The sequence below is a fragment of the Paroedura picta genome, chromosome 2 (genome assembly GCF_049243985.1).
Source record: "Paroedura picta isolate Pp20150507F chromosome 2, Ppicta_v3.0, whole genome shotgun sequence".
NCBI lineage: Eukaryota > Metazoa > Chordata > Lepidosauria > Squamata > Gekkonidae > Paroedura > Paroedura picta.
In genome coordinates, this window is record NC_135370.1 from 42601842 (window position 1) to 42619728 (window position 17887).

General features: G+C 43.3%; 1 protein-coding gene across 1 annotated transcript in view; it reads right to left on the bottom strand.

Annotated features, from left to right (window-relative positions):
• Nucleotides 1-17887, bottom strand: part of PSMD14 (proteasome 26S subunit, non-ATPase 14) — a 68726-nt gene that overhangs the window by 38450 nt on the left and 12389 nt on the right. The window contains exons 4-7 of the mRNA XM_077319916.1: nt 6500-6571; nt 5416-5535; nt 2443-2513; nt 1336-1486 (exon numbers count right to left, since the gene is read on the bottom strand). Coding sequence (XP_077176031.1) covers nt 1336-1486; nt 2443-2513; nt 5416-5535; nt 6500-6571 — 414 coding nt within the window. The remainder of the gene's footprint in view (nt 1-1335; nt 1487-2442; nt 2514-5415; nt 5536-6499; nt 6572-17887) is intronic.

The following is a 17887-nucleotide window of genomic DNA, read 5'->3' on the forward strand; positions in this document are numbered from 1 at the left end:
TTAATGAAGTGGGCTTTCTATTCTTTTTGTATCGTATTCAAGCTAAAAAGGCAGCAGCGATTTGAGCTGGTTACCTGCTTTAGCGCCACCGAACCACAAACGGGGGAAAACTTAAACCCTTAAAATATTTATAAAATCTTGTAAATGTCATACATATTATTAATTGAACGGCAATTCCGCAATACAATAGGATAGCATGCTCAAACAAAACACCTCAGCAGTATTTTAAAGCAGTAACCACCTAGCCAATTTCTGTATGTTCTGTAGTTTTTCTAATCCGCTCTCCCTGTGGCTGAGCAAAATCGAATTGCCTCTCACATTTGCAGACAGCTCTGTGAAGGTGATAATAGAGCTGCTCCCTGCTGTCATGAGGCAGGAAATAGGAAAATGGCATATGGGGCTAGAAAGAAATTAAAAAAAAAAGGAAAGAAAAAGAACCAAACAAGAACAAAAGAGATTTCAACAAAGGACAAACTATAACCCAATATGCTTTGCAAGTTAATCTCTTTCCATAATGATTTCACATAATCATTCATCTGCAAACTTACCCTAAACGGGAATGGCTGTGAAGCCTTTGGGGGAAAGTTTTTATTCCAAAACATTTGAAGCGCATAAGTATTGTGCGCAATCTCTATAAAATTAAAAAATGGGTATTCTTGCTATGCAGGAAGGGACTGCATCCAGACAAACTTCCAGGGGGTGTGGGGAAGGAGGTCTCAGGTTGACTGTCTGCTTAAAACTGTACCATCCTGAACTCGACCCAAAGCACAAAAGACTTTCTGTTTATCAAGTCACGAGGGCCCGACCCTAAACGCGTTAACTAAAGAGTAAGCTGCACAAGAGTTCAAGTAGAATTTTCTAGTTTAAGATTACAGATACAGGGTTGTTTTTTTTTTAATGTCACCCATAAGCACAAGAGAGTTCTTCAGCAGCAAAGGACAGAAAGGAGACAGCCATTATTCCATGTTAACCTGTGTTTCCAATCTTAAGTTTCCTTTGCTACATTTAAGAATCTAGAGAAGCTAAGAAGCAGCCGGGATTTGAATCCAAAGAGTTACACTAGAAGAACAGGGCCTACTTCCTTCTCCTGTTGCAAATATAATTTCCCCCCCAAAAAAACTGTTCCTGAAAACTTTGGCAGACACTCTGGAACAGCGGTGGCAACAGTTCACGCGGGAAACCGGATCCTACCTTCCACCCCTACCTCCCTCATGTAGAAGGGCAACATTGAATCCAACCCAAAGTGATTTCCAAAATTTGCTTCGTATGGTAAAACTAGACTGATTTCCCCTGCAAGACTCTCAGTTTCAACTCTTAATAGAACGTAACACATACCTTTCCTTTTACACTCTGAATGGGATCCACCACCACAGCGACGGCTCTCTCGGACAAAGCTTCGAAACTTTGCTGAGTATTGATGTCCACACCAGACAGCCAGCAGCCAAAGCCAGGGTGACTGTGATACCAGCCAACCACCATCTCGGGTCTGAAACAGAAACAGAACAAACCGAACCCAAACACACTGAAGAAATCCCCAATGCTACTTTGCAACCTAAACGATAAAAAGCAACAACAGAACAGGGCGGCAGTCAGGAGGCAAAGGAAAGGGGAAAAAAGAGGTGAGAAGTAGCACCATCAGAAGCATTTAAATTACTGTTCACCAGATTATGGTGAAAACATGAAAATGTGACAAAGGAGCGTTATCATTAAGCGACGCATATTAGCAATGGTAGGTCAGGCTCCCAGCTTCTTCACCCTGTTACCACACCTCCCGAGCCACTTTTTACTCTTTCAGCACTTCGGTAAATACCTGCTCCAAGTCACTGGTGCCAAAAGTTGGTTTTTCACGGCAGAGAAGTCCATTTCAGACATGGACGACAGGGACAAACGGCAGGGAAAGATTAAATATCAATTAAACCAGCAGTAGAACTAGGACTCGGTCAAAAAGCAATTTGCACTGTTCGGCTCAGCCGTTGAGTCTTTTGTTAACATTAATTTAGAAGTTTTTGCCACAGTGTAAGAATTTGAGCAAGCAGATGACAACTGTTGAGATCACACAAGCGAAGTAACAAAATTTGTTTAAATATTTGGATGCCTTTTTACCGGGTAACCTTTGCTCTGAGGGACAGGGGGGCACCGGAGCTGAAAATTCAGATTTTAAAGCGGCAGCAGTCTCCTTTGTGCTGAATTAGTATGAATGTAGACATGATTGCTTCACGGTATGCAACCGTGCCAACCATCAATGGAGTCTGAAAGTCCACAGCCGGGAACAACTGGTTGTGGGTTCTCATGAATACTCAGGCTCACAATCCGGTTTACACAACATTTTCTCTTAGCGATGCTGGATCAAACCAACAACTCTGACCTCGGTGTGGACAAATAGAGAACTCATGGCGTCAAGTATGACCGCAGCCCAGAAATGCCAACTAAGAAGGCCCTTACCTTCCCGTCTGCTTTAACATATCCAACATTTTGGCTTGAAACACAGGATCGACCGCCTCGACACTGACCCCCTAGATGTAGGGACAGTAAGAAAGGCAATCACAGACGGCTCCAACATACCTGTCGCTTACTACATGACTTTTAGATTGTTTGCTTCTAAAAAGTTTTCAGAGGGCAGTAGTGTTGCATCCGACTGACAAGCTCCCTGCAACTCAGAAAGGGTTGGCCTCTGTTTGGGCAAAGACACTGACAGTATTCAGACAAGCAATGTGTTCACAATCAGAAAGTCACTCTCTTCTTGTTTTGCGGAGTGCCCCTGTCTGCTGCCAGCTCAGCTTGCTGCTGATGGCAAGACACAGCCTGGAGGACACAGGCCACCAGGGATGCAACTGGTCTAGTATAGTCCACTGCCATACATGTAAGAGAGAAAATGTCCACTTGTTTACAGGAAAATACCTCCTTGCTTGGTGAGACGCAACAACCCCCTTGAGATGTTACAGCACCCGTTAAAACACAGAGCATTGGATTTGGTTGGAAATTTGACTGGACCAAGAAAAAATAACAATTCAACCAACCAGTCAAATTACTGATCAAATATTGGCAACTAAGGGTCAAATACCATTAAAGTATAATATTTTAATAACTGACAGGTGTGATACTTATGCAAGTTACAAGACACATTAACTGACTGTTACTGTAAAATAAAATTACAGTCAAAAATGGTTAAGACAATATTATTTATTTATTTGACATACACCGCCCTCATAAAAGTTAATGATTATCATTACCGAGGAATACGACCGTTGGCCCGCAGTTACCAAAAAACCAACCTCAAATGAAATTCAAAACAAAAAAAAGCAAAGGAGCTGAAATTAATTATCCAAAGAAGTTGCCCTAACTAAGCAGCAGGCCAATGCCTTTTTATATCCATGCCCCACTTTTCACAGGAGCTTGACATAATCAGATAATGTGGAGGGTATACTTCTTGTTTCCTGCAGCAAGCCAAATCAGTGGTCCAAATCAGTGACTTTTACCAAGGGTAAAGTCTGAGTCCAGTGATACCTTAAAGACCAACAAAATTTCATTCTGGGCACACACAAAATGCTTATACACAGAATGAAACTTTGTTGGTCTTTTAAGGTGCAACGGACTCAGACTTTGCTCTGTTGCTTCAGGCCAACAGGGCTGCCCACCTGATTTCGCCAAGGGTGACTCTTTTTGCTCCTGTTTGGAGATGTCTGAGATTGCAATGGGTGGGGGGAGTGGGAAACGTTTTCCTGGGCTGCATCAACTGGAGCTCCCAGGCACTTCTCAAGAAGGAGTACTCAGAAAGGATAGCCAGGCAGAAATGCATAAAGATTCTGCACTCCCATCCTGAAGAGCATTTGCAGGAGGCAAAATCAACTGACTTTGCCTAACATGGGATTGATCTAATTGGTGTGGGCTGGCTTATTCCATTTGCTGTTATTTCTTGCAGGTCTATGACCAAGCTGTAACCTATACAAAGGGTGTTTTTTTTTTTTTTTACTTTATGAAATACTTGACTGCACTCAAATAAGCAGTCAACTGACAATATTTGGCCAGCAAATAGTGTGAGAGAGAGTCAACACATCATTTTTTTCAGCACCACAGCCACACACACACACACACACACACACAGACCCTTACCTAGGGTACTCCCAGAAGCAACCAGGATAGGATTTCCCCTTCTTTCCGGAAACGCTGGCATTTGCTAGTGCCATCTCTTTTGCAAGCATAATGATTGCCTAGGATGTTGTGTACACCTGCTAACAGTTGAATCTGCTATCAAATTTAAGCCCCTATCCTCATAAAGGCAATCTGATTACTTATCCAAGAGAATGTTTGGACCACTTGAAATTACACCCCCAAAAACTACAGATTTCCCATCCTTACCTAAGCAGAATTGATTACCCTCCAGCCAGCTTGCTGTAGTGGTTGTACACAAAAGCCAGCTTGGTGTAATGGTTAGGAGTGCGGACTTCCAATCTGGCGAGCTAAGCTCGATTCCCCGTTCCTCCTCCACATGCAGCCAGCTGGGTGACCTTGGGGCTCACCACAGCACTGATAAAGCTGTTCTGACTGAACAGTAATATTAGGGCTCTCTCAGCCTCACCCACCTCACAGGGGGTTTGTTATGGGGAGAAGAAAGGGAAGGCAACTGTAAGCCACTTTGAGACTCCTTTGGGTAGAGAAAAGCGGCATATAAGAACCAACTTCTTCTTTTCCATGTGTGGTGTGGGTTTGAAACACTTTTGCCTTTAATTAATAACTCTTTGCAACAGAAACAATGGAAACAGAAGTTGGGCTCTTAGTGGGAGAGTCTAAGAAACAGATTCAGTGTCGCCACATGGGATATAGTATAATTTTGATCCAATGTACTCCTGGGGCTGATGATAACTGCATTTGTTATCCTAGTATTGTAACTTAGTGGAAAAAGAAGAATTATTTTTTATGCCCCACTTTTCACTACCCGAAGGACTCTCAAAGCGACTTACAAACACCTTCCCTTCTCCCCACAACATACATCCTGTGAGGCAGGTGGGGCTGAGAGAGCTCTGACAGAACTGCTCTGTGAGAACAGCCCTAACAGGACTGTGACAAGCCCAAGGTCACCCAGCTGGCTACATGTGGAGGAGTGGGGAATCAAACCCGGCTCACCAGGTTAGAAGCCGCCGCTCTTAAGACATCTTAAGGCACTCTGGTTCTGAAGACTTCTATCTGAAAACCTGCACGGGCTATACCACTAAAGAATGCCCAAATATATCAGCTTAAGCAATAAAACTGAAGCTGCTTAACACTAGCATAGATCACCAGCATCTCTTACAGGACTGAATATATGCATTCCAGGCATCAATATCTTTTTTGCAACTGTTACGCATGTGAAGGAAGAAAAATCTTGATGTACAGTTACCTAGTGTGACAAAACACATTTACTCACTGAAGAGTACTTACCGTTCCCGACTGTGGCATAGCAAACACATCAATCACTCTGACAGTATAGTCATCAACAAATTCTCCAAGCATCAGCCCCATAACTTCCATGGGAACACCAGCACGACCATGCTTCAGCATCTGGAAAGAAGATGAAGATGAAAATGCAGAAGAAGAAGATGATGATGATTTCTATTTATTTACTGCCACTCCCGGCAAGCCGGCATGTGGCAGGTTACAATATCAAGCCCCATATACAATAAAAACCCCAATAAGAACCCAACTTAAAACATTAATACATATAAGCACAATAAATATTCTATTGCTAACAGGTTCTATGGTACTTTATGCCACCGACACATGGTTAATTTCCTATTTCCAATGACATGTTCACAACTTCGGTGCTATAGCATACAACTGGGATTCACTGGGGGGCAACTAGAACTCCCCATGCCTTGCAAACTTACAGACGATACTCCACCACACCTCGCAGACACCAAGACAGCAGATATTAAAAATGCTGAATACACACACACACAAGTGTGTGTGTGTGAGAGAGAGAATTCAACATTTTGAATATATATATAAGGAAAAAAGGATATGACAGATTGCATGGAGAGCACTTCAGGTTTGAGCAACCTGGCAATCCCAGAAAAAACAGTGGGGGGCAGTGAGCTCCAGAATGGTTTAGTGTAACTTTTTCTGAATAAATATTTTATGACAACATTATGGAACAGTCTGAACAGCCCAGACTAGCTGGAGCTTTTCAGACCGCAGAAACAAAGCAGAGTTGGCCATGGTTACTCCTTGGATGGAGAACCACCAAAGGCGACTGGGGGCTGCTATGCAGGGGAAGGCCATGGCAGACCACTGCCACTCATCTTTTGCCCGGAGCACCCCGTGAGGCACTGCTACAAGTCCATCGTCACTGGATGGCATTTAACTAGTATTACATTATTTTATGTTAACAACAAGAAGCATGCAATGGCATTCAAGGTCTATAGGAGTCTACAGAAATGTCTTATTTTCTGATACGATGAGCAGAAAGAAACCTGTGCTTCATATGCAGCGCTTTGCGCCGACACTCGACGGAAGACACACTTACCTTCAAAAGGGCAAGAGAGGAGATATAAACCTGTTCGGCTGTGTCGACGGCAGGAGCATCAGTAGGCGGCCCCTACATTAAAAGGCACCAGAAAATAAATATGCTTTACAAAGTGCCACGTACACGCAATCCAACCCATCAGAATTTTAAAGCAGACAGGAGGGATGGAAAAGAACACAACAGTTGCCTGCATTGCGTGGAGGATTTTCAGCTGCTTCTTTCAGCCCTAGCTTCCCTACCCCCCCCCCGAAAAAAAAGAAAACTGTACCCAAGGTGTAATGCAATTCCATCTCCTATATATACTGATCTCATCAATGGGGATCACTTCAAATTCAGCCAACGTGAATAGTGAACACTCACCTACATAAACTAGAGTCTTCCCTCTAAGCAGTCTCAAATTGCTTCATCTAAACTATCTAGTTAGAATCGATTAAAATCATGCAAGTGCTCTACTGGGCGAAACCTGTTGCCAGCAATACCGGCTCCGATTCAAGCAAAGTTCCATTAGCATGTCAAGTCTTGATGGAAGGCTAACCCTACCTCGGCATTAATCTTGCTCTCAAAACCTCCAATTCACCAATTAACTACATGTTTCTTACAGTGGTGTGAATATAAATGCTGCTGGGCTAGCACAATTAACTGGCACCAACACAAACACAATTTCCCTTTGCTTCGCCAGTTTGCAGCTCGAGGAGGCTCGAAGAGAAAGGCTACGGGAGCACTTTGCAGATCCACTGGTGCAAGTGAGAGAAAAATGGACCTCCGATCCCTAGGCAGAAAAGCTGTGAACAAAATACTCTGCTCTTTGCTTCATGAGTAGCTAATAAAAAATTAGCACAATTGTCCCAGGTGTGAATGATGACTGAGGCCAGTTCTATGGAGCTGCTCAAGTGCAGAACGCCGACTACGGCGCTGGAAGGCGAAAAATTATGCCCTTCCTGGAAAGCAAGGCGCTGGAAATGCCCAGATCGAAGGAAATGAAGCCACAAGCAAAACAGCCAAATCCTGGGTTTCTCATTTAAAAAAACAGAGCACTTTAAAATAGCTATGTGGAAATAAACTGCGAACACTCAAGGATACACAAAAGCTTCACAAACAAGCTGAAATCCAAAGCCACCTAAAACTACCTGTAAAACCATCTTACTGACTGAAGAGTAAGGACTAAATTAACAGGCTTTGGCTAAGTTTGTACATGCTATTTAAGCGACAGTGGAGCTTGGAAGCGAAAGCTCTCCCTGGGAAGTGAATGTTAGTGAACTGGACTATAAACGAAGGCTTCCCTGCCCCTAGCCCTCACAGACGACACCATTCCAGGAACTGCAATTTTATGCGGGGCCTTTCAGAAGATGCTGAAAGGCAAGTAAGTCTTTTGGGGGAAGGGTGTGTCTTAATGGTTAACATGGGTCTGATTCATTCCTCCCATAAACAGAGATTTTGCCACCTTTCCACTATAACGCTGAAGGCTCTCTGAAAAGCTGTGTCTGAGGGTCAGGTACTCTTGGGAACTGTATGGGATTCTGCATGTGGGAGCCCCCCCCCAAGGCAAAAATAATCTCCCCGCCTCTTGCATGAGGCGCTCCTTCCTACAGGTGACCCACTGTGGAAATGACTGATGAAGCCTCAAGGACATGTAGATGGTGATCCTACTCCCTATACCAGGAGTAGTCAAACTGCGGCCCTCCAGCTCTGGCGAATGCTGGCAGGGGTTCATGGGAATTGTAGTCCATGGACATCTGGAGAGCCACAATTTAACTACCCCTGCCTTATACCTTCAACAGCTCACCAAGTGGCTTGCTGTAACCAAAGAACCATTTGGGTGTATACCTAGCAGAACGCCCTATAAAACGATGTATGGAAAAAACTGGGTCCACAACAGGCATTAAAAGATGGATCACTAAGTGAATGTCTGTGAATCCAATTTAGGTAGTTCTGCAAGCACAGCTTGGAGATCTGGGTTGCCTGTGCAATGGCTTCCTACTGCTGTCAGTGTGCCCACTGATCTCCCTTCTCTTTAGGATGCCAATGCCCTCCTGTCCTTATCAATTCCAGTATTCCCTTATATTTTTTCTTCTCAAACGTTTTGTTTCAGACCTGTTCCCTCTCCTTTCTAATAGACCCATATTCTTCTCCAATATGTCCATGGGCAACATTATAAGGACAATTTACATTACTCATCCCATTTCGTCCCTTATTCTTTTACATTCTACAACAATCACTGGCACAGTATCTTAAAAAGGCCCAGGATCCCTATCTAATATTCTTATTAAATGTAAAACTACTGAAGGAAATGGCATTCAGCCCGATAAATCAGAGAATACGTATTAAAATTTTAGTTTTAATGCCTGCTCCTACTAGCCTGTGCTCTGTTCAAATATTATTTTTGCCTAAAGAGGAATAACACTTTCTGTCCTCTAGGCCCTTACACCTCACTTCTGTGCCCTCACTGGCATTCACAACATCTCTTAATTTATCTACAAATTGTTAATGTGCAAGCATATGCTACTCTCCCTTCTAGATTATTAAAAAAAAAAGCTAAATTAGGCAATCCCTAAGGCTTTCTGCAGCAGAGCTCAATGCATTGAACCAGCTCTAATCAGACTCAGTATGTCTTATTCCCAATTAGCCTAAATCAATGAACTACTATCTCTCAACTACTTCCAAGTATGAAACATCCTATCAATATGATTTCTTCAGTCATGTGGATAATCACCGACTTCATTTGTAAGCCACATCTGATGCTTCCAATCCAACGCCTAGGCAAGCAGTCCATGCTGATGACTTGACAAGTCCATGGTTTGAGGACGCCAACAAAGTTAGCCTCTGAAGTTAGCCGCAGTTACTGGCGGAAAACTAAAACTACCGCCCCATGGCCACACATCCCAGAATACTCACAACAGCCAGTTAACAGTGTTTGTTTTTTGCTGTTGATATTTTTGAGTTCTGGAGAGTCATTTAAAACCAGCTGAATTAACATCTCTGCTGCGCACAACTAGGATCTATTCAAATGTAAACACTGTTTGTCTTTATGGGGACGAACATTCAAAGTCCTCTCCCTCTCTTCCATCTTCTCAAACACCGATTAGATGTTGAAGACGTCCTAGTTCCCAACAAAGAGCTTGGACATCATATCCAAACTGGATGAAATGGCAAATGCCTACAAAACCAGGATTCCAAATCTGGAGAAAAACGAACCTTGATTTGTAGGTGACGGTTTGTCACTCCCCTGTTGGAGCAAACAGTGGCTTGTTGTAGGCCTGGAAGTCTTGGCAATCTATGGCATGGCATGTAAAAATGGAGCTGGAGGGAGGAAGGGAGGATGCCATGGGGAGGATGTCCAGTGCTTGTTCCCATAACAATCAATATGCAAGTGTAGCCAAATTCCAAACAATGGAAATATCATATAGAAAAATGAATTATTGCAGAAATGCAGCAAACCCTTTTCTACTTGGAGATTCAGCCCCATGCTATGCTTACTTAACTGAGAAGACCTTAATCCCAGGTTAAGTGTGCACAGGATTGCAACCTCAGAAAGAACACACATGAAGCTATTTTATATGGAATAGAAGATCACTGGTCCATCAAAGTCAGTATTGTCTACTCAGAAAGGCAGCAGTTCTCCAAGGTCTCAAAGATCTGCCACATCACCCACTAAAGGTAAAGGTATCCCCTGTGCAAGCACCAGGTCATGTCTGACCCTTGGGGTGACACCCTCCAGCGTTTTCATGGCAGACTCAATACAGGGTGGTTTGCCAGTGCCTTCCCCAGTCATTACCGTTTACCCCCCAGCAAGCTGGGTACTCATTTTACCGACCTCGGAAGGATGGAAGGCTGAGTCAACCTTGAGCCAGCTGCTGGGATTGAACTCCCAGCCTCATGGACAGAGCTTCCAGACTGCATGTCTGCTGCCTTAACTGCACATGTCAGGGATTGTACCTGTGACCATGGACATGGCAGGCAGATGCTCTACCAACATAGCCATGGCCAATGAAGCTTCTCCTCCAAATTAAAACCCATGAAGGGTGGGTTTAGATGCTACAAAAACCACAAGCATGTGAAGCTCTATATCATGACCCATTCCACCGTGTTCTTCCAGGCAAGTCAGCAAGCTCATTGAGAAATCAGAGTGTTTAGATGTAAATCTTAAACTGGTGGACAATCTTTCGGTTGCCCCCCTTTTCCCCGCTTCCCAGCAATGTTAATGAAGGTGCACAGAGCCTAAATTATGTTAGGCTACATATCAAACCTCATCGACCAGCCGTTTTCTTTTTTTAACCCGCCAACTACAAAAGGTGACAGAAAGTAAATTTCCCTTGATGAACCAGATGCATCAAATTCCTTCTTTCCAGACAATTCCATGGGGAACGAACGTGCTAACACGCCCGAAACCTTATCAAAGAGCGAAACCTAATCAGCCTTTTAAATTCTGGCTCCTTACAGAACCAAAATTAGCCATAGAAAGAAAAGCAAAACTTCCTTTTCTTAAATGAAGCTGTTTTGCATCTGATCCATCCAAAGATGAAAAAACAATCAATCTTGGTTATACTTTTCTAGAGAGAAGAAACAGATGCTTCTTCCTGACTAAACTGACTGCAAGTGTTAGTCAGTGAACTGACCTGCCTGCGGGGCAATCGTATCAGCCGTAAGCTGTATCAATCATTTCTTTTAAGCCACTGCTGATTAGCGAGTCCGGGATTTAAGGAGGACTCGTACTATTTAAAGCATTTTCTTCCTTCTATCAGCTTTTACCGGCAAAAAATGTGTCCAAAATGCTCAGAGAGACCGGGGTGGGGTGATCAAATCAGCGACTCATGAATCAAATGAGGTTAAAATGAGACGTTACTTTTCCTCGGGAGCAGTCAGACATGATCCAGTTATAAAAGCTGTGACTTTTACTTGGGCAGCCCTTGTTGACTAAGTGTTAAAAAAAAAAAAGGCATTTGCCATTATAGCAGCATAAAAACTAATGCCTCTAAGTGTTACCTACTCAGGCCTTTTAGCAAATTTGTTAACACTTTTAGGTATATTACTCCACCTTGCTCTTAGTGTGAACTGGTATCAATTATTTAGCCAGTTTTATTATGTTATTAGAATACCTGCTGATTAATCAGGAATCAAAGCGTCATTTTGGAGCAGTGCCCCTCGCTTTCACTGTGCACGTCTTTAAATGTAAATAACGCATTCCACGCAAGCACAAAAATAAAGCCACTTGCCAAGGGAGAATTCCTCGGGAGTTTAATTTGTCTCTGCCATCTTCACAAAACTACAAAGGATTTTAAAGTGTTTTTTGTAATATTAAAAGGGGAGGGGAACAAGGCAGTAAAACAGAAAGGGGATGGTGATGCAGATGTGCCCACAAATGAGATTTTCTGCAGCTACACTAAATTCACACGTAAGAGGGTTAGATCTAATACCAACTCCAACCTTTCCGTTCGCAATTAAAACCGCTTTAAAAGATAAACACAAAACATGCATAAGCAAATGCACAACTATCCAACAATGTCATGTTTATTCTTCCCCAGCAAAGTAAAAAAAGGGAACCTTTTAATACTTAATTTTGTGAGTATTAAACAACTAGTGTGAAAAAAACAAGATGCATGTAAACTATTTCTCCTGCCTCTGCTTCAATGACTAGCTGAGACAACCTGTTATAGGAGGTGTTAATTGGCAATAGGAGTGCAAGTCAGAAGCATGTTCCCCATCGTCCTAACCCAGCAAGGCTAGGTCATTAAAGTGGAAATGAATTCTTTCATGCTGACTTAACTCTTGGAGTGCAGATTTTCAGCTGTTACACCTAGAGACAATTGAGAGAATTTTTAAATGTATGTTATTTTAGATGGAAAGAGGGGGAGGAGGGAAAAATTACCCCCAACCTCTTCACCATCATGTCTAGAGTTTCACCATCATGTCTAATGTTGGTGGGTGTTTTAGTTTGGGGGGGGGGTTGCATTCACACAGTCTATCTTCAGCCATGCAGCAACACTGTGGAGGCAGATAGCTGCAGTCAAAGAAACTTTTTGTAAAATCCGCACAGCCAATCGGATTCCCAAAGGCCAAGCAGAGGCCCTGTTGGGCAAAAAAAAAAAACAACAACCCACCTGGTGACGCCCACTCTCTAAAAATCCTGGGCAGGCACCAGGAAAGGCACCACACTGAGGGACCCTGATCAGCACTACAGCTAGCACACTATTCTGGTGCACAGAAGGGAGGAAGTCATGTCCCCTGTACTCCAGAAGCCAAAAGGGAAGAGGCACGGAGGACTTAAGCATCAAATATTCATTCAGCTCCATTAAAAAAATAAGTCTACAGCGCAATCGGACAGGCTAGGCTCAGTGAGAAGTGGAATAAGTCTTGTTAATGTGCGGAGGTTATGGGCATTCATTGACAGGAAAATTTCCTGTCTGAAATAACATTTTAAAGAGGAAGCTTTATACCATGGATGGAGGGCCTCTGGTCAGTTAGCAACAGTGAATGTCTTCCCGAATGAAGAAACAAAGAAGGGCAGCAAGGAGGTCTTGGGAACCAACAGCACAAAGCAGGAACAATTTAAGTGCCTCCTTCCACCCTAGAGGTGCTTTCGCCGCACAACGGTTATCAGAAGAGGGTGTTGGTGCGCAAGAGGCTTTTGTGGTACTCAGAGCTCACTCTGAAGAGCAAACGACCTAGGTAGTTTTTGGAATACGGATTGTGGGTAGGATGCAAAACCAATGAGATGTTAGCAGCTCTTCTTAACCCAAATATAGCATAAACCAAGGGAAATAACAGAGGCACAATTCAGTTTGATGAGGGGCGTGATTATGCAAAAGAAAAATAAAAGGGAATAAAATGTTCGGCAGTGGGGGCTTTAAACTACTTGACCTGAGGAAGTGCCAGGTGTTCCCCAACGGCATGGGACCTCACAGTACTTGTTCTGAACTTACTTGGAAGGAAGCTTCCTTCCCTTTGAAATGGCTCCCAGATACTATAGAGGTCTGACTGGACAGACTTAAAAACAAATTAGCCCACGCTTGCATACACATCACTGTTCGGGTAATTGAAAGCTTATGGGGTGGGGCGAGGGGCTGTAACTCAGAGGCAGAGCATTTACTTTGCAGGCTCAATCCCCAGCATTTCCAGTTAAAAGGCTCACATAGTGGGTGAGGGGAAAAGACCTTTGAAAGCTTCAGCCAATCATAATCATCTGACAGGGGCAGCCTCAGTATAATTTATATAGGGTGGTTTTTAGATCCTGCTTTTGTCAACAGTGTCCACAAAGTTTCTACAGCTTCCACTTCATGAGGCGGACACGGTCCACCACAAAATTACCTGGAGTTATAACTGACCATGGCATGCAGAGCGAGTGGCAGGGGATCTGCTCCCTTTCCTTCTGTGATGACCAGAAGGGGAGCCGTATAAACGTGCCCTTCCTTCCTTCCTCCTTGCTGATGAGGGCTGTGCGTGCGCAAGGTGAGTGACCTTAATGCTGAAAGAACGGAGCCAGCTGAAAGCTGAAGAGTCCCTTCCCTCCCACAAGCACCAGAGGACATCTGCAGTGTCTGAGAAAGGTTGACAGAAGAAGGATATAAACATAATATTTTCCTGAACCAACCCTGCAAAGCACTGTATACCTGTTACCCCAAAACATTACATCCAAGACTGTAGTCCACTGACAGGGATATGCTTTCCTGTACAAATCTCAAATCTGGGCTTTTTAGTCACTACTGCGCAATCCAACAATGAGCTCCTTAGCAAGGTTACTAGAATACAATGCACTGAATTACACGTCTCTAGGATTGATGCCTTAAGGCAGGGGTAGTCAAACTACGGCCCTCCAGATGTCCATGGACTACATTCGCTGGCAGGGGCTCATGGGAATTGTCGTCCATGGACATCTGAATGGCTACAGTTTGACTACCCCTGCCTTAAGTTCAGATCCTGGCCACTGGGGACGTCGGGATCTTTGCCAATAGTAAGTCAGTTAACCACAACTTCACAACTAAAGGTCCTGAAGAAGGAAAGGAGACCTAATGCAAGTACGGAACCATAAACACAATTGCTTTTAGATCTTTTCTTTTCTTTTCTTTTTTTTACAATAGATCATTAACCTGCCATTACAAAGCTCATGAAAAAAGACTAGGCCGCGTTTAACCTCTACATACGCTAGATCGGCACGTTCAACAGGATTTTTAGATCAGTGGCAGGTCTCTTAACTGCTACAGGTTTTATCAATGAGCTCTAAAAATAAATAAATAAATAAATAAGAAAGAGCTTCTACAGCACCAAGCGGTGCGGTACTTGAAACCTCTTTCAAAGTGACAGTTTTCAAGTGCCACGTACAATGCCCTAATCTGGAAGTGTCCCAGCTAACCCATCTGATCAACAATTTCACAGATGGGAGCACTTGATGGCTAATTGGCAAGCCCATTATTCAAACAAAATAGCTATTTGCAATTCTTGCTTCTTTATTTTCCAGTTGAAGTGCTAACACGTCTAAGAGACAGGTCACCCCCCCCTCCCCAGCCCTGGGGGGGGGGGAAGGAACCATCTACCTTTACGTCTTATTCCCACAAGACGCAATTTAAAAGGACCTTGCCAAAGTCGCAATGAGCGAGGCAGGAGGAGAGAGGCTGCGTTCGGCATTCAAGGACAGACTTTCGGCTGGCGTTTCAGTTACTCTTTTGAGGGCTGCATACAGTGTTACTCTGGGTTATTTACCCACCCACCCGCATCATCGTGTCACCAGCTGTCAATGCTGCTATTGTGCAGCAGAAATGACATTTTGGAATTCAGGAAAGGAAACGGAGCAAGAGCAAATGCTTCATTGGGATTAATACATTGAGAAATGCAAAGTCTTTAGTCAACCAAGTGGCTGCAGGGCTGCAGGGCAGGGTCCTGCAGCCCAACTGGAAAGTCTTTGCGGACTGGCCTTGCAGAGGAAGGGCCCTTCCGCTACAAGGGACACTGGACTTCTATCAGGGGCTTGCGTTCAATTCTCTGCATCAACAGACATCACCAGTGGATGTGAAAACACTGCAGCTGAGACCAAACTGTACCATTTGAAAAATGGTCATTATGAGAAAAGAGAAATATTGAGTGCATGCATGTATGGGGAGGGGGAATTAATTTTATCGTCTTCTGGAACGGAATTGATGGAAGTGTTCCATGATAGCTCAGTGTTGCAATTGGCCAAGCTTAAGGAAACATTTCACATTCCAAACTGTTTACTCAGACTTTGGGGCCAAGCGAATCCAACACACATCCTGAAGGGAGATTTTCAGTATTCTAATAACAATGCCGTTCTGATTTAAGTACGCAGAAACGTTCAGCACATTTGTGACCACGACATAAGTTTCGAAATTGCTATCTTGTGCCGTACAAAAAAGGACAAGAGGCTCTCCAAGTGACAATTCAGACATAATGTAATATTTTGTTATTTCACGAGATGCTCAAATGTTTTAAGGCCAATATTTTCACTGTGTTGTCAAGGCGAGCAAGAAACAGGACATGCTAAGTCATGCTACACAGTCCTATATATTTAGCTCCAAGCCAGCTGCCTTTCATTGTAGGAGGACTAATTTCTCTGTGAACATAACTTTGAAGGGTTGCCTTGCATACTTCTAGAGCCCAATTCAGATACCGTTTGGCTCCCAAAGGAGCACCGGGGAGAGAATGGGTGGCTACTGTCAGGCCCAGGGTCTAGCAAGGATCATATAAAGATGCCAGCTGTATGATCTTTATATGGGAGGTGAACATTTCTGGCGCAAATGACAGGAGCCATGCACTATAGTCAACATAGAAGGATATGCCTCCATGCTGAGCTACCGGAGGCTCTAGTCAGAGGCAACTAGTCCTGTAGCTATCCAAGTGTATATGTAATGGGCTTTAGTTTAGCCCAGTAGTGGCCAAACTGTGGCTCTCCAGATGTCCACAGACTACAATTCCCACGAGCCCCTGCCAGCATGTGTACTGATAGGGGCTCATGGGAATTGCAGCCCATGGACATCTGGAGAGCCATAGTTTGGCCACCCCTGTAACAGGTACAAGGGCTATGGAAGATTTTACAAGTCTGTACAACAACTTCAGCTGAAATTAAATGATAGTTTCTTCTTTTTTTTTAAATTCAGCTTGTATTCTGCAAGACGGGCCAGTGAATTTCTCCACAGCAATCAGCAATAATGACATTTCTCAAATTGTCAGATACCATTGTTACTATATTGTTGACTAATTTCAGTCATCACGGAGATCCCCATAAACATCTATCAAGCAGCACTCTACACCAAGCATAACCAATCAAGAACTTTATACAAATACTATTATAGAATTCTATGTTACCTAAGCAATATCGTTTTGTAACTTTGTCCTCCCATCCCCATGCCATGAAGTTCTGGTGACACCTTTAGCCCTCAGCCCTTACATGAAACTGCCATGTACAAATTCCACAGGGCCAGTTGTTCTTGTTAATTTCTATACCAGACCTCCCTATATGGTTCAGGGCAGTGTACAAAATGGGTTAAAATTAACAATAAATTAAAAGCGGCATAAACATTAGCAGTCTAAAACAATAAAGCAAATAAAATATAAAACATAAGGAACAAATCAACAGCATTAAGGAACAAATCAGCAGCATCACTGCCCATAAGTCTCCATGCTAGGTGTCATTCAGCAGGGGAGGCCAACCAAAGTTATTAAATCACTGGCCCCGACCAAAAGCTTGGTGGAAGAGCTTGCAGGCCCTGCAGAACTGTGCCAGCTTTTTATTTGCTGTTTCAGCAAGATCTAGTTTGCAGTGAAGGTACCTAATCCATATACTAAACTTCTGTCTCTGTACCAATGAAGGCCTACTGCTAACAGCAGCCTTTATGCTTTGGTTGATCAGTATGGAACTACGTTACTAGATCAGACACAACTGTAGGTATACAATAAATCAGGTAACATCTACAACAAATAGGAATCAATATACAATATACAATAAATCAGGCATCATTGATTAGGGCATCTATTTCTGTGATCTGGCAACGCAGGACTACTTCAATATTTTGCAAACATCTGAGTCTTCTCATACAGGGTCCACCCATGCAAAATTCTGGAGTACTGTCCCAACTTCACATCTCCTGAAAAAGGCTTAATATGAAATGAAATCCCCTGAAAATTTATCAGCTGCAGGTCACAACACAAAGCATCCCCCAGTTATATAGACTGGGCAACTCCATCGCAAGCCAGGTCTTGTTGAAACAGCAAATAAAAAGATTAGTCAAGGTAACCCAATTTGGCCCACGAGATCAGGGGCATCTAATGTCCCTGGGCATTGAGGAAGCTGAACTGTGGAACACAGTACAAATTCATCACACTTACTTGACAAAAGAGATCTAAACTGTCATTTTGGGGGATATGGACACATAGTTTGAACAACTT